Here is a 23,197-nt window from a genome sequence, read left to right as displayed (position 1 = left end):
TGTTATAATTAACATAATGAATAGTAGTCAACAAATTAATTATAATAAGTATTGATTAAAAAGTTGTGGATCTGAGAGGAGTCTTGGCTGAATTCTCAAATAAACAACAAATAATGTTGTTTAGCTTTTCTCAAGCGCAATTAACAAAAATTGTTGGTGGTTCGATTCACAAATCGAGTTTCAATTCGTGAACTTTTGCACTTTTGCAAGCACAAATTTTTTATTTGAAACTGTGATTTTTACCACTTTTAAAAGAAGCCATGTTATATATTATATTAGCAATTACTTTTTTAATATATTTTTTATTTATATTCAAAGTACCAAAAATATTTTTATCGATCAAACATTTTTTTTATAACCTGAACCCCTTGAAATCGGGTAAAAAGGTTATTGAATGTATTGTTTTCAAATGCAAAATTCAATAGACCAAATAATGTTTAAAAATATAACAGAATATTTCAAGTAAATCCCAACTTAAAACAAATAGTTATTTAATTTAATTACACATTTGATCTAACTGTCCCAATTTGTCGAGTCAAAGAAGATGAAGCAGTTAGATAATATTAGCTTACAGTTTTACGCTCCCAAGCAAACATCTAAATAGTATATATTTGAAGCACTTTTGGGCCACTCTCGGCCCACTGTGCTGTTCCATTCCCACAAGCGCGCAGCCTTGACGTTCGCGACGCCAAACAACTTGAACCAACTTCAGTATTAAACACGATCTCAAAGCGTTCGCAACGGTTCGATGCCGAGTGGCTACGTGGGCTAACTTTACGCAATAAATGTTGACTGCTCGGCTTTAGATTAAAGAATATCAGAATATTGCCTCAGACTGGCGGATAATCAACGTGCGGAATTGCGCAAGTGTTCGGCTGCGTGGGAGTTGACCAACCCAGAGCCAAGTTAATTGCGTTGTTAATAACCAAAAAGACCAACAGAAAATAAAATAAAAAACTAAAACTAAAAAAACTATAATAGAAAATAAAAATAAAAAAAACAAAGAGAGGAGCCAGTGAGCGAATAGACCGCCCTCGCTGACGCCGCTGTCGATACGCACTGTTGCCTTTTCCATGCCACAAATTCAAAGCCGACACCAGCGGCAACAACAACAAAAACAACAACCACTAAAAAACAGGCAACGTTTATATAAAGACGCGCCGCAGGCACAAGTGTCAATGCTTTTTGTGTGAATTTTGTGCAGAAAAAATTATTTAAAAAAATAAAAGTTTAGACAAAAAAGAAGTTAACAAAACAAACTGCGGGCTGGCAACTGTTTGGCTCAAAAGTGTGAGTAGCAAATGTTGTAACAAATACCAACCAAATATAAATAAATAAATAAATAAATTATTCAACATGATGAAGCGACCACAGAATGCTCTTTGGTAGCCATCAGCCTGGCCATCAGCCAGGCAAAGTGGCTGCCGATTTCCGCCCAAACAGTCTGCAGGCCCTTTGCATTTGCGTAATTTGATAGGCAGCGGATCGGAAGACAATAGGAAAAACAATCCCCATGCGGGAAAGTGTGTCACATGCAAATGCATTTTCGACGCATTCCCGGGAATTTGATGACCATAAACGAAAAAAAGCGGCATGCCAAATATTAAATACCCTATGGCTTAGTAGAGCTTCTATACAAATCGATGACTTTATTTGATACGGCTTCTGTGAGGATATGTGTTTGAGATTTGGTTGAAATATCTTGAAAAACAGAAAAACAGTTTTCCATTTCCTCTATAAGAAGCTTTATGATATAGTAGTCGGATGTTGCTCATATTAAAGGAACATGTGGCAGCTCGTAAATATTGTGTTTGGGTTGAGATATCCTGGAAAACAGAGAAGCTATCCATACAAGAATGTTATATTCGATTAATCAACCTATGATAACTATATGATATAGTTCTTCGATCTGAACCCAGACAAAGGCCTATGCATAGTAACGGAAAGACGGACATGTCTATATCGACTCGGCTCTTGATACTGATTGCACATATAGATATGCCTAATGGGATCAACGACGTCTGCTGCTATGCATTACGCATTGCGTGACAAATTTAAAATACCCCATTACAAAAGCATAATGAAGAGTAGAGAGGGAAATATAATCAGCTGCAAGTGTTGGCAAAGTAAACTGAGATCCATTTATGGGCCTAAAGCCGTTGACGCTTCAAGTTCAGTTGCAATTGCTGTGGCAGTTGCAGTTGCTGCCTTTTGTGGCACGTTGGCCCTGAGCTGTTAACGTTCTTGCCATCCATCTGTGGGGGAATGCGATGGGCTTCTAAGCGCGCTGGCTGGGTACTTAGAGAGACAGAGAGAGAGGTCTCAGCTTTAGACATGCATAATTCAACAGAATGTGAGACCGTTGACCACAAAATGCCATTGAGTGCAAATACAGATACATTTACGGAAACAGCTACACTCAGCGAAAAAAATTAGGAGTTGACAAAACAAGCAGAAGCCATGGCATATTAATGAATGTATGGGATATATATGCCAACGGCTAGGGCCAAGGTCTGGCTCTTAGGTTCGGCCTTTGCACCTGGATTTCCTAATGCATAAAGCCAGTTTGTCTTTTTAGCTGATTTTATACATGCACGGCTTAAAGTTTGGCTTCTTTTGGGGGCCATTGATACGGTTGAGATTAGAGTTAAGAAAAAAATTAAAGTTGCGGCTTAAAACCGAAACGGTTCGATTGCAGCCTTGGACAAACGTTATCCAAATGCAGCCCAAGGCACACGTTTTGAAGATAAATAAAATAATATAAATTTTTTTCAAGCATTTATTTAAATGCCCAAAACTTATAAGTGTCTTAAATACAGCCAAATTAAGATATTTTGTACTTTAATTGCAAAGCTTTTTTCCAATTATAAATATTTTGTGCTTCATTCAAGTTCCGACTTTATACGGGAATAATTTTAAACGAAATTAACTTGCATTCTTTACCAAATAAATAGGATTTGGATTTTTCTCTTAGTGTATCTATGCTACCAATCTACCTACCTGCCTACCTGTCTGTCTGTCTGTCTGGCTGTTTGTCTGACTTTTTGTCTGTCTCGCTGTCGTCATTGCCGCCTCTTCCTCTGTCTACCTGGCAGTCATCGTTGATCATCGCCAGCCAGCCTCATCGTCATCATCATCTTAAGCTGCGCAGACAAAACTTTTCAGGCATGCCACAAGATACAAGCCACAAGCTACAAGATACATGCAACAACAACAAAAGCAACACCGGATTCGGATTCTCAGCTCAGATTTGCGTTGCCCCAATGTGTGTGCGTGTGTGTGTGTGTGAGAATGTTGTGTATGCGGTTTGTGTGTGTGTTTTTTTTTATGGTTATTAACATTACGACGGCCAGTCGCCAGTTGGCAGTTGCCAGTCTCCAATCTTCGCAGCGTCTCTAATGAAGCGCCCTTTGCTGCCTTTGTGTCCTCTCTCCCACTCCCCTTGACAACCCCCCCCCCCTCCCCCCACACTTGTGCACTTCCGTGCCTATGACAAATGACGTTTCACTAAACAAATTGATAAGTGCCGTTAGGCTCCACATGGAGCGACGCCTCTGCCTCAGCCTCTGCCTCTGCCTCGCTGATTGCTGCTTGTCAGTTGTCGGTTAACGGTTGCAACTGCCACTGCCACTGCCACAATGGCCCCAACGGCGACACTTGCCGCTGGCGACGCCTCACTGGGCCTCCGCTAAATACGCGACTCCACACACACACACACAGTTAAGACTATGCAACTATATGGCAAATCGTTCAACTTAAGCGAGACGCGCCGCAGCGGCAATACCAAACTCCATTAGCTGCAACTGTTGCAATAACGAACGTTTTGTCATTCAACATGACACACACACACACACGCACACACACAGGTATCCAATCTTTGTACAGGTATGAAATTTCCGGTGCAGTTGTGCAAAGTGCTCGGCATTGTTTTGATTTCAGACTTTTATTTCACAGTTGATTTCTGCATACTTAAGTACCATACAAAGCATATACTTATTTATACCATAAGCCATATACCATATACAATCCAACTAGCGTGCGAATTATGAATGTTTTTGTTTACCTTTGTTCAATTTGCATATGGTAGCTAGGCAAACTGAAAGTGTTTCGGCAAAAGGTACTGAATATGCAAATTTATATGAAAAACTTAAGACTCTAAAGTACAACATTTCGTGTCATTAGAGAGAGATAGGAAAGAGAAAGGAGAGACCGAGAGGGAGTATAGCAATGAAACTGAGAACTTTATAGGCTATGCAAAAAATAGATCATTAGGTCAGGTTGAATATAAAAATATATTGCGACTTTATCTCGGGCAAACAAATGCTCTTCAATTCTGTAGAGGCTGTCTATGAAAGAGGTTTGTTCTATGAGAGATAGAGAGGGAGGAGCGAGAACGAGAGGAAAGCCGAGAGAGAGCTTGGTAGGTTTCAGACGAAATAGATCAATAGATCATGATAAATATAAAAATATATATCTCGACTTCATCTTGCTTAAACAAATAGCTCTTCAATTCTTTCCACTAAGAAGCTTATTTTCATTTTAACAAAATATAAGCTTTGCAATTTACTAAGTACTTAAAATAACCTTTATGCTCAAGAGTTATGAGCTGCGGCTTTGCTCAAATTGATTTTTCACACATTGTTTTTGATTTTCTTCGTTTTATATAACCATAATTAACCTAGTTTTGCCTTTCTAAAGCTCTCAAAGTGCCATCTTGTAAATACTTGTCAACTTATGGAAATCATAAATCTGAAAGAATGTTTTTTATATACTTAGTTCAATTTTCGGCAAAAGTATGTTTGAAGTCAACTGGAAATGGAGAAGCATTAAATGTAATGTTTGACGAAGATTAACCATCTTTTGCTTCATTTTTTTTGCCAGCTTTTAACTGAGTTTGTTCCAGTTTTCTTTTTGGGCAATTACGTAGCACTTTTGCTTTTTGCTTTGTTTTTTGCAGTCGAAACTAATTAAGTTTCCTTTGTGCTCCGTGAAAGTCAAATAAAATGTAAACAATTTGTTTTTATAGCGCTCTGCATATTTTAATACTCCTTCACACAATTAGTAAGGGAGTATATTGGGTTTGTCTAGCTTTCTTATGGAATTAAGAGTTGGAAAAAAAATTCTTATTAGATGGATTTAAAGAATTTGCCACGCCCACTAGGGTACGGGCAAACTGCGAGTCTATATAACTCCCACAGTTTTAAGCTTAAGTACCCACATTTTAAATTAAATCTACTGAATAAAGCCTCCTAAAATCTGATATCTGTAAATAAATTTAACTTTTGGCCGGTTTTTAGCTGTGAGCGAGTATTCAGCAGTCGGTTAAGCCCGACTGCGACATTCTTGTCTTGCTTTTGGCATGCCAATTGGCCATTAGACCTGAGTTATTTGACTGTGATGCGACCTGGAACTACAAAATAACCATTAAAATTGTGCTTAAAGACAAAATTGTTATTGTTGCTGTTGTTGTTGTTGCCCCTGCCCCCAATGTGAGCTGCTTTTTCAGGGCATTCATTGAGCATTTATGGGGCATTTGTTGTACGAGTATTCAATAGTGTTTTTTTCAATAAATTATGCCGTGTTATATTTAACAATGCGCATGTGTAAGACTCGTTGTTGTCTACAGCAACTACACCCCTCGACCTCACACCCCCTCTCCCTGGCATCCCTAGTCTACATAGCAACTGCAACACGCAACAGTTGACTTTCACCAGCAACAGCATGTTTCCATCGTCGATTTATTTGCACCACGTAACCGCCGAGTGGAGCAGCTTCCCAGCATGCTGGTGGCGCACTTAATTGCCCATTGACGGGCGCCCACTGCGTGTGGCAGCAGGGGGGATGGGGGGTGTGGCATAGGCATACCCCCCGCTTTTAATCAATGGATGCCTTTTCACTTTCGTTGCGGCCAAGTTAACTATAGCGCTTTGCTTTAAATAAATAATTGATTACAACGTAAGAAGATTAAATAGCCCTCTACACAAGCCACATACGAGAGCTTTATAATATAACAGAGTAGTCCGATTTGATAAGACCTTGCAGATATATGTATAAAAGTTTTCCAGACAAAAACTTATATTACGACCGATATTTCCCTGTTATGATAAAGTAGTCCATTGTTGATAAGATTTTTCTTATGTGTAGAGATAAAAGGATGTTAAGATATTCCAAGAAAGGATTTTATCCAAGCACTCCACCCAACATATAATAAAGTGGTTCGATCTGTACCTTAAAGGTGTGTCAGTGATGTCTTCTTCTTCTGTGCGTTGCACATTTCGTGACAATATTTAAATACTCTCGTCAAGGGTATAAAAGGCAGCAACTCTCCACTCGAGTCTCCGCTCAGCTGTTGGCGCAGTGCGCATGTCCGGATTGTGTCATCGTCATCGTCCTGACACCAACAGAAAGTCAATTTCGATGCGCCCAGTCGCATCAGCATGTCCTCCAGTGCAGCCGCATCCTCGTCAGCTGCTTCGCCCAGTTGCGTGCGACGTGTGCGCACGGATCTAAAGACCTCGGAGAATAGATTTCTGGCCGGGCAGCGCAACAGTTCGCCGCTGGGCATCAAGCAGCTGAGCTGCGCTGGCCACCACACCCAGCCCCAACCACAGCCGCATCATCATCATCAGCATCAACATTATCACTATGTGCCCAGTTGTGTGGCCAGCAGTGCGCCCACAGCCAATGCGACATATCTCAGGTTTCAGCTAAATCCAGTTGGCAAGGCCCAAAGCTAAACTTTGCTCCTGTTTCGGTTTTTCTTACAGCGCCAAGCTGCCTGCACGTGCAACACGCTTGCTGAATCGCTCTCGGCTGCAGGATCAGCAGCAGCTTGCGGCGGGCAACGACTCGGACAACAGCTTGCGGTCCACGCACAGCGGCGCCTCCAGTCGCAAGCGTGCCTCCACCGCCTCGTCCACGTCGAGCCTGCAGCGACGCCAGCAGCAGCAGCACCAGCTAACGGCGACGGCGTCCAGCTCGAGACGCGCATCTGGCCTGGGCGGCAACGCGGAGCTACATAGCTCGTCGGACGATCTGATGTTATATGACAAGTCCTTCAGGAATGCCATGATCCAGGATGTGCTGCAGTTCAAGAAGCAGCTGCTGCGACTACGTCGCATTCTACAGGAGGTGGGTGAACCAGTCAGTCAGTCATTCGGTCATGTCCACATCATTTTCCATTTCCATTTTCAATTTTCTTTTGCAAACACACACAAACACTCACACACACACACGTGCACAGGATGCTGATTCTGACACGAAGCGGGTAGGTTTTTATTTTCATTTGATTTTCCCAACTCACAAACACAAAAATCAGTTCGAAATGTTGCAGTGGAACGCGTCTCATTCATTCCATTCCGTTTCATTCCACTTGCAGACGGAAACGCTGAATCCCTTCGAGAACGACAATGTGCAGCTGTTTGCAGCCTGCGGCCTGGACAGCAAGCAGCTAAATGACATCGATCTGGCCAGTTTGACCTCGTCCATCACGGAGGATCCCTTGCAGGAGCTAACGGATCTACGTAGACAGGTGGTTTACCTTCAGGTATTTGCACGTTCGTTTTCATTTCGTTTGCTCGTTTTGTCGCGCGTACCTCAAAAACTCAGTCTGAGAGTAACAAAGACTCACTTTCGCTTTTTTACCAACAACTATAACTATATATCTATATATATATATATATATATACGAAGCAGTCACCCGAACAGGAATACAATTTTAAAGAGTTCTTTTCTTATCGATATACTATTGCTGTTGTTTTTTTAAACTTTCCTTTTGGCATGTAACATACAAAAGCAGACCAAAACATACTTCATTAATGCTTATTTTAAATGGTATCTTATAGATTCTATATTTTATATCTTGTATATTGCTAGCAGAATTCAAACAAATACCAAAACACGCACCTATTCTTATATCTAGTTACATTTAGAGGCAACAATTTAAAGAAAATAAACATTTTTAGCTGTTGTTTGTGAACTCTTGCTCCAAATTCCGAATTTATGTATATATCAACTGTTTCTAGTTACAAAAGAAGGCAAGTGGAATGGCAAATTTCACAGGTACAATGGGTACAATTGAAAATGGAACACTTTTTAATTGGAAACAGAAGACTAAGTTAAAAAGATACACAATTTGAAGGATATGCTGTTGAAAGCCTCTTACTTACATACAAATTGAGGGCAGATGTTACGGCTATATGAATAGACAGAATAATGTTGCCATATTCCTATTCTTAAAAATAAAAAAACTCAACTTTAAGACGAACATTCTAATCTTCCCATGAACATTCGGAATCTTCCTATGATTATGTTCCGCTCAAACTCAATTCCCGTCAGTTTTGTAACTAGAAACAGCTCTTTGCAAATTGCCCAATTATCAATTGTAAACCTGAATAATTTTCTACCTTTTCAGGTCTGAGTTTTACGGGCCATAAAAGAAAAAAAACTCAGCAAAAAATCCCAAAAAGTAGCCAAAGCAATTTGTGCAACTGGAATGCTTGGCAATTGAAATACTCTGCAATTTAGCTCAATTTTTTTTTTGTAAACATTTTTTGTTCGGAATTTGGAGCTTGGTTGTGTACATTGATGGATAGCATATACTCTGTATTTATGCAACTTTTTGTGAATGTCTTAAATTACAAAAAAACACACTCTCTGGCTTAGTTTGTGAACATGAATATCTAATTTAGTGGCCTTTGTTTAAGCTCAAGCGCAAAACTAACAATTGTGTGTTTGTGTGTGTGTGTTGTGTGTGTGTGTGCGTGTTTCTATTAACCAGGGTCAAGTGGATGATCGTGATCGCACCATACGCCTGCAGCGAGATCTCATCGAGCAGCTGGAGGCGGAGAAGCGACAGGCGGGCAACGAGGCAGGCATCAATCAGGCCAACAAGGAGCGCATTAGCATGGCCACCCAAACGGAGCGAGTAAGTGTAATAAGCAGCTATATCGCTATAGCTATATATATATGATATACATATGTGTGTGTTTTTGAGTGTGTGTGCACAACATTGACTAACCGAAAGCTATCAACAATTCCAATTCCACTTTCACAGACACGTCCACTTGCCATTGGTGCGGAGGGTTTGTCCAGGTAGGCAAACGTTCAGCTGCGATTTATTCTTGATTTCTTGCTATTATTTATTATTATTATTTGTTGCTGTTGTTGCTGCAACAAAACTAAAACAAAACGTTGCTTGTGGCTGTCGCTGCCGCTGCCGCTGCTGCAGCAGCTCGTGTGTCAGCTGGTTTCATGCGCTGCTGGCTTTTTGGCTCGCGGCAACATGCAAATCAGTTGGCCACTATTTTTTACTCTCTGTTGACGTTAATGGCCGCAAATTGTAATGGCAACGGCCTAATTTGGCCAGCCTGCAACAAGTAGCTGCCACAATAGCAGCAGCCGCGGCAGCCCGTCTTGCACTCATTTATTTTGTATGTAGCCTGTGCTGATTATCTAACTATTCGTAACTGCCGCATTTGATTAACCACTCTCTATATATATATATATCATCCAAACACACTCGAATACTATCTGAAACCTAACATGCTGCTATTTGAATACTATACATATATATAGACTACAGTTTGGGGAGCAACAGGTACTATTTTGTGATTTCATATTAGCCGTTATAGTGCTCTGTGCGATCAATCTATTATGTATACTACACCTAAGCTATAGCTGTTTGGATAATTGCAACTACTGCAACTGAATCCGGCCAAGTTTAAAGAAAATATATGTTAAAATAAGCACTCAACTGTATTATACTAAAATATATGCTTACAAAATACTAATCAGAACCTGGTTCGAACCTTGGGCTTGTAAATGAAGGGCTTTAAATGTATTTAATACTAGAAAATGTTTTAGAAAACAGGAAGAAATAGTCCGAACTTTAGGCTGTTGTTATAATACTCAAATAATACTAAAAAAGCAACAGAGTTCAAACCTATTGTTGAACTATTGTATTATATACTATAATAATACTAAATGAGCAATCAATTTCAATCCTTAAACTTTAGTATTTAATACTAAAATAATACTAACGGTCAACCAAGTTCGAATCTCGGGCTGTTGTATTTAATACTAAAATGAATACTTAAATATCAACCGAGTTCGAACCTTGGCTTAAGTATTTAATACTAAACCGATAATAAAAGAGCAACCCGGCTCGAACCGTAACATAAAGTATTTAATACTGTATTAAACTAAAAGAAAAACCGCGCTCAAAATTCAGGCTAACACGAAACAAATACTTTACGAGAGATCAGGGTTGGATTTCTGGACTTGTTTATATGTGTTTAACCGTATTTAATACTAAAATAATACTAAAGGAGCAACCAGATTCAAATCTCGGGCTGTTGTATTTAATACTAAACTGATAATAAAAGAGCAAACGGGCTTGCACCGATTGATGTTGAATTTAATACTAAAAAAATACTATAAGAGCATCCGAGCTCGAACTGTTTGATGTTGTATTTAATACTAAAACCAGGTTCGATTCCTAGACTAGTTTATTTAAGTCTCTAAATGTATTTAATTCCAAACTCATACCAAAAAAGAAGCCGGGTTCGAACTAGACTATCCTATCGTATCGTAGACTAACATAAGTTAATAACTAATTTTAAAGAGACTTAGCTATAAGCATTTGAAATTTGTTGCCTGACACTTAACACTGTGTGTAAACTATTTTAATTGCATGCGGCAATTAAATAGAGTTCCCAGGTAAAGCTGAACCCAAAAATCTAACCCAAACAAATGCTATTCAAAATATAATTAACGTAATGAACGAATCAAATATGACACTCATAGCATGTGCACATGAAAACGTTTGATTCGTTGCGTTCCCTTACTAATCTATGGTCTATTTCTACCGCCCGCAGAAGTAAGCCCGAATATACCAGTTATACCACGCACTTTCCGACGCTCCACTTGCAATGCAACGACTCCACGCTGGCGGCCACCACGATAATCCGCCATCAGCCGCAGCAGTTGCCATGCAATGGCCACAGCAGCAATCACAGCAGTCGCAGCAGCAATCGCAGTAATCACAGCAACAACAACAACAGCAACAGCAACAGCAACAACAATAACAATTGCCGTGCTCTTAGCCAGACGCGTCGTCACACAATCATTTCCACCACGCTGACCAACTACAATCAGCAGCTGGCCGCCGCCGCGTATCCGCGTCGCGCCTCCATCGGTTGGGATGCGGCCGAGACGAGCGCGACAGCGACCATGCCCACTTCCACAGCTGCCCACAAGCCAGTGCGTATAACGCTGATTGGCGAGCCGTTGCCCACACAAAATGGCGGCTGCCACAAGACGCCGCCGCCGCAACAAAATGGCGTCAAGGCGCATTTCCTGAATGGCTGCCAGAGCGGGGAGTCGGGCGCACATTATCAGCCGTTGTACAACAGCAACAAGATGACAAGCCCAACCGTAACTATAGTCTGATTTGGATACCCTAACACAACCCAGTTGCAACAGTTGCGCTACCAGAAAATATATAAAGAAAGTGTCAGCAGGCGCTTAGTTAATAAGCTACAAATTCTTCTAAATATGAGTATAATATATATATATACCTATATATTATATATATATATATATAGAACACTTAAATATACCAACAAACTATATATAAACCATATATATACATACATATATCTAACAATATACTCTCAACATGTTTGCAGTCTTACCAAATTCAGTAAAGAAAACTTAAGATTTCAATTAACAAAAACAAAAGAAAATAAAACTATAAATTATAGCTATATAGCATAGATTCCAGTATCTATAAGAAAATAGCCTGCATTTTTTTCTCCATGTACAATAAATAAATAAATCAATAAATAATCATTTAATTAAATGGCTTAGCTCTGCAACTAGTTAAATTCATGTACTTCAACTAAATAATTGTTAATTATGTTATTTAATTTGTAGCCCTAAGTTTTAGTATGTTCTGTAATTATTTTGTTTCGGCTTAATTTAACTGTATTATAGTATACGAACTTACATAATGCTACAAATAGTTATATGCATATATATTATGATAATAACTATATAATAATCTTCTTCTTCGTCGAGCACAATAATCGTAATTATCCCAAAATACTTATATGCTGAAACAATTGTAAACAATGTGAAGCTTATTAAATAGAGCTCTTAGCCAGATGCTATTTATCTATAGAATTACCGCGGAATGTTTTTCTTTGGAATTCACTTTGTCTACAGCCTGGCCCACACTCGACTGTGTGTCGAGTGGAACTCTTGAGTCATCTCGGCCCGGGCCAAGATGCGTCTGAGAACCGGCTAATCGCGAAACTGGATTTTCGCGGCGTCGGGGATTCTTATCAACGCTTGAGCGCTCGACGAGCTGCGCTCAGTAGCAATCGAGCATTCGAGCTGGAATGTCGCTGTATGCCAAACAGTTCCGGACTTGGCCAGTTCTCTGGCTGCTCTGCTGGGCTGTGCCCCGTTCGTTGGCCCAGTTGTGCGAGGCGCAAGGCTGGCGCAGCTTTGAGTGCCGCGAGCTGGGCAGCCTGCAGGAGCTGATCAATGAGAAGGCCTTTCCCACTGACAGCTGGCACAGGCTGAGCATCAGAAACGAGCACACAAAGCTGAGCATAGGCACAGGTAGGTTCTGCGATTGAATAGTTGTGCAGCTGCGCCTACATCTCCATTGCAGCTGAAGAGGCGCAGAGCTTGGCCGGTTTGTTGCACTTGGATCTGTCGCATGTGCAGCAGCTGCAGCTGCAGCGAGCCGGCTTCTCCATGCTGCCCCAACTGCAGCAGCTGAACATCAGCGGCTGCGCCTTAGAGCAACTGCTCAGCACGCACTTTGCCGCCAACGCAAGGCTGCAGCTGCTCGACGCCAGCCACAACCAGCTGACAACTCTGACAAAGGATCTCTTTGGCAAGCTGCGCTCTTTGATTTATGCCAATTTCACACACAACGCGCTGACGCAACTCGAACTGCCCCACATGCCAATGCTGCAGCGGCTCCAGCTGGACCACAATCAGTTGATTAATGTCAGCCTCGGCGCCTGTTGTCCCCATTTGCAGCAGCTCAGCCTTAACGGCAATCAGCTGGACCAGGTGAGTAACCAACAGGGCAGACAATGGGATGCTTAATTCGCAGCGGGAACAAGCGACAGCTTAATACTCGCTCCCAGCCCAAGAATAGATTCAAAGATGCACCAACCATATTTCTTAAGATATATGGCCCTTTATCGATTTGCCACGCCTCTTATATACGAGTATTTAGATCACAAGTCACAAATCTGCAGCATATAAACTCTTTTGGCTTTGTTAACGAGTGTAGCGAATCATCAGCTGTATAAATTTTGGGTTCCACAAAGGTCGCGGCTTCTATTGAATCTAATCTATATTTGATTTCTTACAACTGCGTAGCTTACGCTATAATCTCGTTCAATAAGTATGGTCTACTAGAGTGGAAGTAACAGTTCCAGCAATCGGTTCTTGAGTACCCTACTATTATTATTATATATGTATATCTTTATGTTATAAGCCATATAGTGTATAGTTATACACTATCGGCAAAAGTTTCACCCAGCATTCGAAACCGGATCCTTGTTGTTCAGTGTATCGTAAAACTTGTCTGTTTATTATTCTATAGTTCTACTGAACTTTTCACGTTAAGAACCACGCATTCAGAATATTAAGGCCTTTAAATGGCAGTTCGAAGATCTTCGGCGTGCCGAACATTTAATACCCTTTTAGACATTTCCCCTTTACTGATATGTAAGAAAAGTGCAGCACGTTAATGCTGAGTTTGATCAAAATAACTTGAAATATAGAAGAAAATAGAAAATATAGAAGAATCTATTTTTCGACCGTTCTCTACTATGGCAACTATAAGACATATTTGTCCGATTTGGCCGGTTCCGACTTAAGTGCAAAGTTTCAGAACGATAGATTTCAGACTGAGACACCATTTCGCATAGAAACAGACAGACGGACAGGCGAACATGACTATATCAACTCTGTTGATACCGATTAAGAATATATCTACTTTTCGGGGTCGGAGATGTCTCCGTCTATGCGTTACACATATCATTACAAATTTATAATACTCTCTTCGAGGCTATAAAAATGTGTTCATATATTTATACAAAAGAGAGCCTACATACCAAGTATCAAATCTCTAGCTCTAGCTCAACAATCAGTGCAGGGTTTATAAAAACTTGTTTTAATTTAACGATATTACGTTATCGCGTACGGAGAATCTACGTGCATTAAAGATCCATTTAAATTGCATTAAAAATGCACTCAATAATTTCTATAAATATATTTACATTATCATTAAGTAACTTACTAGAAGAAATCACCCGGCATCGCCCGAGTCAAATGAACAATGTTGAAGTCCGGCTTTACTACAATTTTTGTATTTCAATCTATTCTATATAGTTCAAGTATTTCGACCAAATTATCGATTGCTGTTGCAGTCAGTCAGTCAGTCAGTCAATCAATCTGGCAAAAATTCTTATATATATATAAATTAGCTCATAAGTAGCCCATTCTCCCGTAAATCCCATTTTGAGTAATTGACTTATGAACTTACCAGCTAAATGCACCAAGTTTTCGTGAGCTAACTGGACTGGTGGACCTGCAACTGGGTGAGAATGCGCTTAAGACCATTGACAAAGACACTTTTCAGCCGTTGAGGCAGCTACGTTTCTTAAATCTCTCACACAATGAGCTGGATGCACTGCGTCCACAGGTGTTTGGCTCAGCTATGGGGCAATTGGTTGCGCTGCAGCAATTGGATTTGTCCGGCAATAACATACGCCTGCTCTTTGACAATCAATTCCGAATGCTGGGCAAGCTCCAGTTGCTGGACATATCCCACAATAGCATCTCCAGTCTAAGTGCTGGACACTTTGCGGGACTGCAGTCGCTGCGAAAGCTGTATTTGCAGTCGAACGATATACTTGAGATCAAGCCAGAGACCTTTGCAGCGCTTGAGGACCTGGACACACTGGACTTGTCGCACAACAACCTCGAGTATCTGGACGAGAAGGCCTTTGGCAGCAGGGCAATGTCGCGCCTGCGCAAACTCAATCTGAACGCCAACAGTCTGAAGCGTCTGCATGCGCTGGCCTTCTCCTCGCTGCCCTTTGTGGAATACCTGTCGCTGGGCAACAATGAGCTGCTCCGGCTGGATGTGCTCATGTTTGCGCCCATGCGACATCTGCAGAAGCTGCATTTGGGTCACAACGAGCTGACCGAGATCAGTTCCACTGTGCTGGAGAGCCTGAGCAGCGTCGTGGAGTTGCTCATTGACAACAACAAGCTAACCTTTCTGCCGGATCTAAATGGTACGCTGGTCAACTTGAAGCGTGTGGCCATTGAGGGCAATCCCTGGCAGTGCGCCTGCTTCATGCAGCTGGAGCGTTGGCTCCTGGCCAAGCACGTTACCTACGTCCGCGAGGGCACCGGCTTCTACAGCGGCGAGAAGCCACTGTGCGTGGTCACAGCTGTGGAATACTGTGTGCAGACCCTGCCGAAAGATCGACACCAAGATGTTGTGGATGAGTTTGAGGAGCGACTACAATCAGGACGGTCCTTAGATGGTGGCTCAGATGAAGACTGATAAATGTGATGAATAAGTGTGTGATGAATAAATGCATTTTTGATGTTCCAAATGATGAAGGCAAAAACACGGCCTGTTGGTGGCGCAGATTCCTATTATTCCAAGACAGATGTTGTATTAATTTAAACATAATGTGGTACATTTCCGTTTGTTGGCTGCGTCTCGCATTTTGTGTGTAAATTTCAATTTAACAAACTATAACTCGAGTCGTTTAGGCGGGGGTCTTGACGCGCAGGGCCAAGGCAGTCAAATCGCCAATGCACTTGTTTAGCGTCTCCTTCTCTTGCTGGGGCGAGACGCTGGAGAGCACATTAGCCACTATCCAGTTGACCATATGCTTCTGGCTGAGACGACGCTCAACGTGACGGCATTCCACTTGATAATCCAAGCGGCGCTTGACCTCAGAGTAGACATTCATGGCACGCTCGCGGAAAGCAGCCTCCAGCTGGAGGGCAATGTTCTCCTTTTTGGCATCCATCAACAAGAGGGCACCATCGGCACGCCACTGCTCCTTCTTCTCGGCCTCAATGGCATCAGCGAGCACCTTGAGCTCAGCCTCGCGACCCTCCTTCCACTCGCCTTCGATTTTCTACAAAAACAATAGTTAATGCTGATGCATATTCCCTTCGACTCTTTTGACACTCACATCGATTTCACCATCAGCCCAGCGAGCGACAGCTGGACCCAGTTTCTTGACCGCAACAATGGCCATAATACCGAGCGACAGACCGCTGTAGTATTCGTGCTCCATCACGTAGATTTCCTTGGAGCACAGGTAGGTGATCAGACCCACGCCGAATGTGTAGGGGCCAGTCACACCAGTCTTGTTATAGAAGAACTGGAACCATTCCTCTGGAATGAAGCCCAGACGCACCTTGCCGGGATGTTCGGGACGCTGGCGGCGCTCAACAGCTCCGCTGGCAGGCTGGGCGGCGGCGGCAGCTGCCGAGCGGCTGGCCACCAAGCTCAATGGGCGCTGGGCTAAACATAATGAAATAAAAACATATTGTTATTTTGCTGTATCCAGTATCATTTGCAAAAAATGCAATTTTAACACTTCGTTCGCGAATGTTGCCCGTGATTACATAAACCACGATGGCAGATTTTGCGGTGCCGTAACAATTTTCACGGCCGCCGTTCTCTGCACTAACACACGCGCAGTGGCCAAGTAGGGAGTTATTGGCCAATTCATACATTTAACTTTATTATTTTTATGTTTACCTGTTAAGAGTGCGGCTCTGGAGAACATTTTTGTAATGATGTTTCGACGAATTTATGCTACTAAATTGACGTACAGGTCCTCACCTACCCTGCAATTCACAATAGAGCAGCAAAACTATCGATTATTAATTCACAAACATGTGTCTACGGCGCTGCCAGATGCGTACAACGTGAACCATTCGAATGCCCCACACTCAATATACCAGAGCTGGTATTTTTCTACTATCATTTTTTGGTATTTTCAAAATTTCCAACTGCAGTCACTCTTTATATTTTTTAATAATCGCGCCAACTTTTCTATACCAGCCTATCATAACAATTTCGAAAGAAAGAATGACTCTGAAGACTGCACGAATGCTTATGTTTGTAACTTTACAAGTTTTTATTAAAAAATATTACAATTCGCTAAGTAAATTGTGTCTAAAATAACATGAATCGCATGTGAAACATTTTGCATTAAAATACTTTTACAAAATACTATAGAGACAGCGAACATATTTTGAAAATGATAATTATAAGACTGTAGGATTTCGTTTATGCATATATTATTCGTTTACTTTGTTTGTTTGTTGTTTCAGTTCTCAAAGCTATTGTGTGCAGTTTTCATAAATAAAGCGATTAAACATGAGCTTCTTTGTTTGTTTCTTTTTGCTAAACTAACTAAAATGACTGTCTTGTGCGTAGAAAATAAAAACCTACAGAGAACACTAAATAGATATACAAAGAAATAAAAAAATTATTAAAAAGAGCGTATAAAAATCCTTTGCGCTAACGTTATTTGTACAGCATTTCAAATAAAACATGATACGACTATTTACAGCAGTAAACATATACATATTTAAAAACGTAATAATACATGTATAAGACTAATTTACAACTTTCAACATTGTTTGTTCCTTGTGTTTTCTTTTTATACAAAACGAAATGATTTGGCCTAATATTTAGAATGAGTGGTCTCAACAGGACGATGATTACATGACGTTTGATCCTCATATGAACACACTTATCATACATACATTCTGCTCTCTCGAGTCGGAAGGTTGGTTGGGCGTGGCGCAGTCCGTTGGCTCATTCAATAACATTGAACCGTGTTAGCAGCTTGTGGTAGCACCAGCGTACCACTTGCTGTACGCGGGATACCATCCAGACGCAAAGGCTACCTGTGTGACGCAGTTTGGAAGCGTAGTGCTTGAAGTGATCTGTGTGACAAGAGTTAAGGCAACCAAAAGCGTAAAGAAACAATGAACAAAAATGTTAAAGTCACTATACAGTAAAGAAATTTTGTGAAAAAAAGGATATAATAATGTCCAAGGTGGATGACCGCCATTTATGTAGGTCACGTACGTGAAACCGTCCTTGCCCTTGCCCCTTATGTTGTAGTAGTAAGGCAGAAACGAATGTAACGTAAATCTGAAAACAAAACAGAAAGAGGCCGTTAATAAGCTAAAGACACGCAACCAATTGATGGATAGTATTGATATGTATGTGAGATAATGGAGGTGTGTTACCTTCTTTTCTCATAGAAAAATATGGCAGGTTGATTTGTGGTCAGCGTGTGCAGGAAGATTGCCTTCACCGCATGTCTTTCTACCGTCGTCAAATGGTTCATCAGTGCGTCCAGTAGCAGCGAACCGATGCCATTCCGACGATGTGCCCGATGCACCCCCAGTGACAATATGTAGCCGACATCCGCGGTGCGACCCATCGAGTCGGGCAATATGCCTTTGTCCTGCATGGGAAAACCGCTCAGCCTGGTGTAAAAGTCATCACTATCACTGATATTGGCTATTACCTCCTTATTGACATTTCGATACGGTTTGATTTCGGCAACAATTAAACCAATTATCGCCAGATTATATACAGCGGCTAGCGCAAAGAAGCGCGTACTTGAGGTAATATCTTCGTACCAGGACAGTGGATAATCGATTGGAAACCATTCTTGGCACAGCGTGCGCACCTGTCGCAGTATAATTATAATTAAATTCTTATAATAATATGCATTGGCTAACAGGTGGCCTATACTCACCTCCGTCAAATCGTCGGGCACCAAAAACCTTAACTGGACATCATTAATCGAGCAGAGCGGCACATGCTCGCAGTCGCAGTCGACGCGCGTGAGGATATCGTTGTTGGGTGGAGCATTGTGTTTATTGTAGCTGATTCAGCACCGAAAAGACGCCGCATTACCAAAAGATATACATATATATATATTATAGTTAATTTATGTGCATGGGATCTATGTATTAGTAGGCGACGGCAACCGATTTCACTTGCATAATATTACGACGCGTCACGACACCAATAGATAAACAAAGGTCTATATTAACGCACCCATCGGCACCCGGCAACAGCAATAGTCATCGGCTACGGTCGCCTACTCGCAGTGGACTCTGCTTAATACCCCAGCTTTTGTGCTACTCACAGCGTAAATTGTGGCATGCTGCCGAAGCTGCTGCTGCTCTGCTGCTGTTGTTTCCAATTAGGGCAATTATGTCCATGGGTTGTGGCTGTGCACCACACAGGTTAGGCGCGGAATTTGGTCGGCCGTTTGTGATATGATACGGCGAAATTTGAATGCTCAGTTCGGGCTGCGTGCGTTATTTAGAGTGTGGTGCGCCTAATTGATTTCAATTAAAATTCACATTCGCCACATAAAACCACTTGCTCTCGCACGCTGCAGTTGTTTTATGGTATCAAATATCAAAGGTAAACTGCTGCTTTTACTGCCGATGCACTCCATTTAGTGCGAGCCTTCTCTCCTGTGATTATACACACCCGCATTTCTTGGGTAAATAAACTACAAAAATTTCCTTTTTAGATTTCTTTGCATTGTTTATTACAAACGACTAACGTGAAAACTTCACTGTGAAGAGCACGATTGCAAGTGTGAAACAGCTGGTTTGCCATTCACACAAAACGACGCCGTGATGCCACATAAGCGCAATGCGGTGCTGCCTGACTGTTAACTAAACCGCGTATTTTAAAACTAACTTTTAAAATTGCATAAATTTGTATTTAATTTATTGTAATTGTTTCTCTTTGTTTTTCGTTTAGTAGCGCCTGGCTTGGCTTGCGGCCTGCGAAGTACTTGCCACCGGCGCTGCAGCTGGCTTCGTTGGATCGTCCAGCACTCGCACCACCATTGAGCTTTTCGGACCAGTGCACCAAGTTATGCCATGTTCATCTACGACAAATGTTTCCAGCGTAACCTGAAACTGGCCGCCACTTGAGATTGGCAGCAGGAAGCTACCGGAAAGGAAATCACGCTGTGGCTTCACGATTTGGTTGAGCGTGACTGTGTCATTGTTGGGCGTCTTCCCCAGCTCGTTGCCTGGCCGTGGCGTCAGCAGTTGCGATGTGAGACTCAGTTGCACCGAGTCGACGCGTCGGAAGTGTTTCTGCTGCTTGCTAAAATGTTGCAGCACGCCCTCCACCTTAATCACCAGATTGCTGCCCGACTGCACAATGACCGGTTCCGTGGCACTGCGGGGCTGTGGACTAACCGACAGCTTTATCTGTGTGGACTGCAGTATCTGGAAGAAGTAGCGCGGCAGGCAGAGCGACGTCTTTGTTATAATTTCGATCAAAGCAATGATCACGTCCAAATGCCTGTTGCTGATGGTCTTGGCGTTGGGTGGCTCCTGCGGCAGATTTTTCTGCATTTGTTCCATGCGCTGGCAGCTGGCTGCAAAGAAGCGCGTCTCCGGATGATTGCCGGTGGTAAGGAAGACAGGCGGTTCCGGCGGCGTAGCATAACAAATCGATTCAATAATGTGGGCGAAGAGCGCGCATTGAAATTCGGCCACCTCAAGAAACTCGAGCGTCACATTATCCGCATCAAATGACGACTTGTAGAGGCGTGCATAAGTCTCCTCGCATGCCTTCAGCGACTTGACCAGTTTGCGCAACTGATTCGTCACATGGCCAAACTTTTGCAAATAGTCGCGTGAGTTCTGTGCCAGGCTGCCCGCAATCGCTGGAGGCGGCACAATCACCTGCGCATTCTTGACAGTCACGGCCAGATGGAGGGTCTGCAAGAACTGTGCGCGTATCTTCAGATACTCCAGCTGAAAGCTGCACGGATGTTGTGGCGAGGAGCAGGCACGCATGCTGGCCAGCGCCTGTTGATACAGATTGCTCGCCGCCTCCAGGCGCCTCATCAGCGGCAACAATGGCTCCGGCGCCTCGGCGGGCGCATAATTATCGCGCATGTAGGCATATTCTCGGCCATAGTTAAGTATGCACTCGGCCTGCGAGATCTGCGCTAGGGATACCAAAAAATAGTGCATGTGATCGCTGATGACAATCTGCGAGACCTTCGTATAGATGTGCGCCGCCACGTAATGGTGTCCATACCGGCTCGCCGTGCGCGCTATACGATACAGAGTCCAACAGTTGACGCGTTCGATGCATTTCTCGAAGCAGTGAACCACTTCCTGCGTCAGATAACAGCCCATGGTCGTTTGGAAGACAAGAGCGCTGAGTATTTCCACTGTGCGCAGCAGCTGCTCCGGCTGCTCTTCGCTGTCCACCAATTTGTTCAGCTTGTACAGAATTAGCGGCAATCGCGCTAGCATCGGATTCGGCTGAAAGTGGGAATATAAGTGAGTTATTTGGTTTTTGGATATGGCAGCAACATTACCTTGGGTGGCGCAGGCTCGTCAGTTTCCATAGCCGTATCGTCTTCGAGACCTTCGGCCGTGGAGAATGCGTACTTGCGCAGCTGGAAGTGCTCACAGAGTCCGACAGCCGCTTCGCAAATGAGCTGTAGATTATCGGGCGGATAATCAACATTGTCGCCTAGGGTATTCGTTACCATCTCGATGAAGTCGGCTCCGAATTCTGCATTCGCCTGGGTTATGCGTATGCCATAGGCAAGCAAACGTCTCAGATCTCGATTGAACTCCGCCCGACGCGACGTACAAAACAAAAGGCCCTCCATGTGCAAGTCCACCATTTCAAGTATAATATCAACCTGTGCGTCCTGCTTCTTGAGACCAAAGGCCACCAAAGCAGCCAGCACAGCCATTGCCTGTGTCGCTGTGGTGTAGTCGTCCAATTTGCTGATGCACTCGTTGCAAAGACGCAGTAAGGCGTCGCGATGCTCGCTCAGCAGATGCTGGCAGGTCAGTGGGCACTCGCTCAGCTTCAGGAGTATGGAGAGGAACAGGAACTGTTCAGCGCCATTCGTGCAGAGATTAAATTTGGCGATGAGAGCACCAATGGCAGACTTGGGCCAGGCATTCACGCTCTGCTTGCCGGCCAGCTCATTGAATGAGCGTAGAACCTGGATGCGTACGGGCGTTCGCAAATCCTGCATAAAATCGAGCAGCACATTCAGCTGGCCCGGCACGCCCACCAGCGTACGCGATGACAATTGTGTGAGTGTATTAATGATGGCCACCACAAAGCTCTGGGCGGGATACTTGGGCAACAGCTCCAGGCACAGCTTGCTGACCAATGCCGCCGTATTGGCATCGTGGTGCATGTGCCGCAGCACCGGGATGAGCAGCAGTTTCATGGGCACCGGCACCTGCAGTGATTCAATCATGTCCGAGATTTTCGCACACATGCTGATGGCAAAGGAGCTCGATTGGGCGGCAAAGCAGCTGCTGGCATAGATGGCGGCCTCCACCTCGACGGTGTCGTGGCTGTCGAGTGCACGACGTATTGCATGATGCACCTGTGGCTTCTCTGGTATTACACGAGAGACGGCGCCCAGGGTGCGGAGCAGCAGAGCACGCGCCACCGGATCATTTGAATGCATCACCATAAAAATGCGGCGCACAAAGTTGTCAATGTTGAGTATCTTGTCCAGATGATTCTCGCTCTGCTGGCACACGCGCAGCACCCAGAAACGCAGCAGATTTGAGCCGCTGACAAAGAACTCGGCCAGTTTGATGAATGACGAGTTGATCAGTATGGGAAAGGGATACTTCTCAAAGAGTCTCGGAAAACGCACAATCGCCTCACATTGTATTCCCTGCTTTGCACTGCGGAGGCCCTTATCCAGCTCCATGAGCACGGCATTTGAATCGTGCTCATTGTCGTTCAGGAAGGACTCGTTAAACATGCTGACCCGTGTGCCCGTTAAATGTGCCATTTTGCGCTATTTTATATAGTTACATTGACTTTAAAAATAAATATTGTTCCACGATATGAAAACAATAAACAAATCCAATATACAAAACTGATGCAGGCTACCGGTTGCCATTCAGCTGTAAACGAAATGCCGGGTACGCAGCTCGTACTAACATGATCAATTATTATTTATGTTGAAATATTAAAAACCAAATATGTGTAGCTTATGAAAAATTTAATTGTTGCTTAACTTATTTATAACTGCTTCTATGTTTTTTTCTGCAT

At 42.9% G+C, this 23,197-nt stretch overlaps 5 protein-coding genes across 14 annotated transcripts in view; 2 read left to right on the top strand and 3 right to left on the bottom strand.

Annotated features, from left to right (window-relative positions):
• LOC135429554 (serine-rich adhesin for platelets) overlaps window positions 1–12,186 on the top strand; it is a 30,177-nt gene extending 17,991 nt beyond the window's left edge. For 4 of the 9 annotated variants that reach the window (XM_064683885.1, XM_064683878.1, XM_064683879.1 and 1 more), the window contains 5 exons: window positions 6,768–7,131; window positions 7,379–7,546; window positions 8,780–8,926; window positions 9,056–9,093; window positions 10,878–12,186. In XM_064683885.1, the coding sequence (XP_064539955.1) occupies window positions 6,768–7,131; window positions 7,379–7,546; window positions 8,780–8,926; window positions 9,056–9,093; window positions 10,878–11,451 (1,291 nt within the window). In that variant the 3' untranslated portion in view covers window positions 11,452–12,186. Of the gene's footprint in view, window positions 1–6,767; window positions 7,132–7,378; window positions 7,547–8,779; window positions 8,927–9,055; window positions 9,094–9,576; window positions 9,599–10,877 lie in introns of all 9 variants that reach the window. The other 5 variants (XM_064683880.1, XM_064683886.1, XM_064683884.1 and 2 more) reach the window with 4 other exon arrangements.
• A 189-nt stretch (window positions 12,187–12,375) lies between these two features.
• On the top strand, window positions 12,376–15,662 carry LOC135429623 (insulin-like growth factor-binding protein complex acid labile subunit). The gene is made up of 3 exons (XM_064683970.1): window positions 12,376–12,630; window positions 12,683–13,092; window positions 14,582–15,662. The coding sequence occupies exons 1-3, from the start codon at window positions 12,405–12,407 to the stop codon at window positions 15,608–15,610; spliced, it is 1,665 nt and encodes a 554-aa protein (XP_064540040.1). The 5' UTR covers window positions 12,376–12,404; the 3' UTR covers window positions 15,611–15,662.
• A 24-nt stretch (window positions 15,663–15,686) lies between these two features.
• ATPsynB (ATP synthase subunit b, mitochondrial) lies at window positions 15,687–16,991 on the bottom strand. The gene is made up of 3 exons (XM_064683974.1): window positions 16,832–16,991; window positions 16,257–16,591; window positions 15,687–16,199 (listed from the first exon to the last, which is right to left on the bottom strand). The coding sequence occupies exons 1-3, from the start codon at window positions 16,857–16,859 to the stop codon at window positions 15,822–15,824; spliced, it is 741 nt and encodes a 246-aa protein (XP_064540044.1). The 5' UTR covers window positions 16,860–16,991; the 3' UTR covers window positions 15,687–15,821.
• A 591-nt stretch (window positions 16,992–17,582) lies between these two features.
• Naa60 (N-alpha-acetyltransferase 60) lies at window positions 17,583–19,668 on the bottom strand. Of its 2 annotated transcripts, XM_064683973.1 has the most exons (6): window positions 19,254–19,664; window positions 18,858–18,987; window positions 18,624–18,788; window positions 18,340–18,560; window positions 18,131–18,241; window positions 17,583–18,032 (listed from the first exon to the last, which is right to left on the bottom strand). In XM_064683973.1, exons 1-6 carry the CDS (start codon window positions 19,268–19,270, stop codon window positions 17,900–17,902), a joined length of 777 nt encoding a protein of 258 aa, XP_064540043.1. In that variant the 5' UTR covers window positions 19,271–19,664; the 3' UTR covers window positions 17,583–17,899. The 2 variants fall into 2 exon arrangements, with proteins under 2 accessions (XP_064540043.1, XP_064540042.1); XM_064683972.1 differs by having other exon boundaries at window positions 18,340–18,788; window positions 19,254–19,668.
• Window positions 19,669–19,835: 167 nt separating this feature from the next.
• On the bottom strand, window positions 19,836–23,051 carry INTS7 (Integrator complex subunit 7). The gene is made up of 2 exons (XM_064683966.1): window positions 21,474–23,051; window positions 19,836–21,417 (listed from the first exon to the last, which is right to left on the bottom strand). Exons 1-2 carry the CDS (start codon window positions 22,932–22,934, stop codon window positions 19,882–19,884), a joined length of 2,997 nt encoding a protein of 998 aa, XP_064540036.1. The 5' UTR covers window positions 22,935–23,051; the 3' UTR covers window positions 19,836–19,881.
• Between the last annotated feature and the right edge of the window lie 146 nt (window positions 23,052–23,197).

This window comes from Drosophila montana, unplaced genomic scaffold (genome assembly GCF_035044405.1).
Source record: "Drosophila montana isolate Dmon_TW-CO22-7 unplaced genomic scaffold, ASM3504440v1 contig_2668_1, whole genome shotgun sequence".
Taxonomy (NCBI): Eukaryota; Metazoa; Arthropoda; class Insecta; order Diptera; family Drosophilidae; genus Drosophila; species Drosophila montana.
This window is presented reverse-complemented; position numbering and strand designations above follow the sequence as displayed.

Bases quoted from the DNA above. Each gene is read 5' to 3' on its own strand.
- Naa60 (XM_064683972.1), bottom strand. The intron at 18,789-18,857 runs GTGAGTATAGGC...ATACTGCGACAG, and splicing joins TGCCCGACGATTTGACGGAG to GTGCGCACGCTGTGCCAAGA. The intron at 18,242-18,339 runs GTAACACACCTC...TTTTGTTTTCAG, and splicing joins TTTTTCTATGAGAAAAGAAG to ATTTACGTTACATTCGTTTC.
- ATPsynB (XM_064683974.1), bottom strand. From the start codon at position 16,859: ATGTTCTCCAGAGCCGCACTCTTAACAG. The intron at 16,592-16,831 runs GTAAACATAAAA...CATTATGTTTAG, and splicing joins CAGAGCCGCACTCTTAACAG to CCCAGCGCCCATTGAGCTTG. The intron at 16,200-16,256 runs GTGAGTGTCAAA...TTGTTTTTGTAG, and splicing joins GGGCTGATGGTGAAATCGAT to AAAATCGAAGGCGAGTGGAA.
- INTS7 (XM_064683966.1), bottom strand. From the start codon at position 22,934: ATGGCACATTTAACGGGCACACGGGTCAGCATGTTTAACGAGTCCTTC. The intron at 21,418-21,473 runs GTAATGTTGCTG...TCCCACTTTCAG, and splicing joins ACGAGCCTGCGCCACCCAAG to CCGAATCCGATGCTAGCGCG.
- LOC135429623 (XM_064683970.1), top strand. From the start codon at position 12,405: ATGTCGCTGTATGCCAAACAGTTCCGGACTTGGCCAGTTCTCTGGCTG. The intron at 12,631-12,682 runs GTAGGTTCTGCG...TCTCCATTGCAG, and splicing joins AAAGCTGAGCATAGGCACAG to CTGAAGAGGCGCAGAGCTTG. The intron at 13,093-14,581 runs GTGAGTAACCAA...TGAACTTACCAG, and splicing joins ACGGCAATCAGCTGGACCAG to CTAAATGCACCAAGTTTTCG.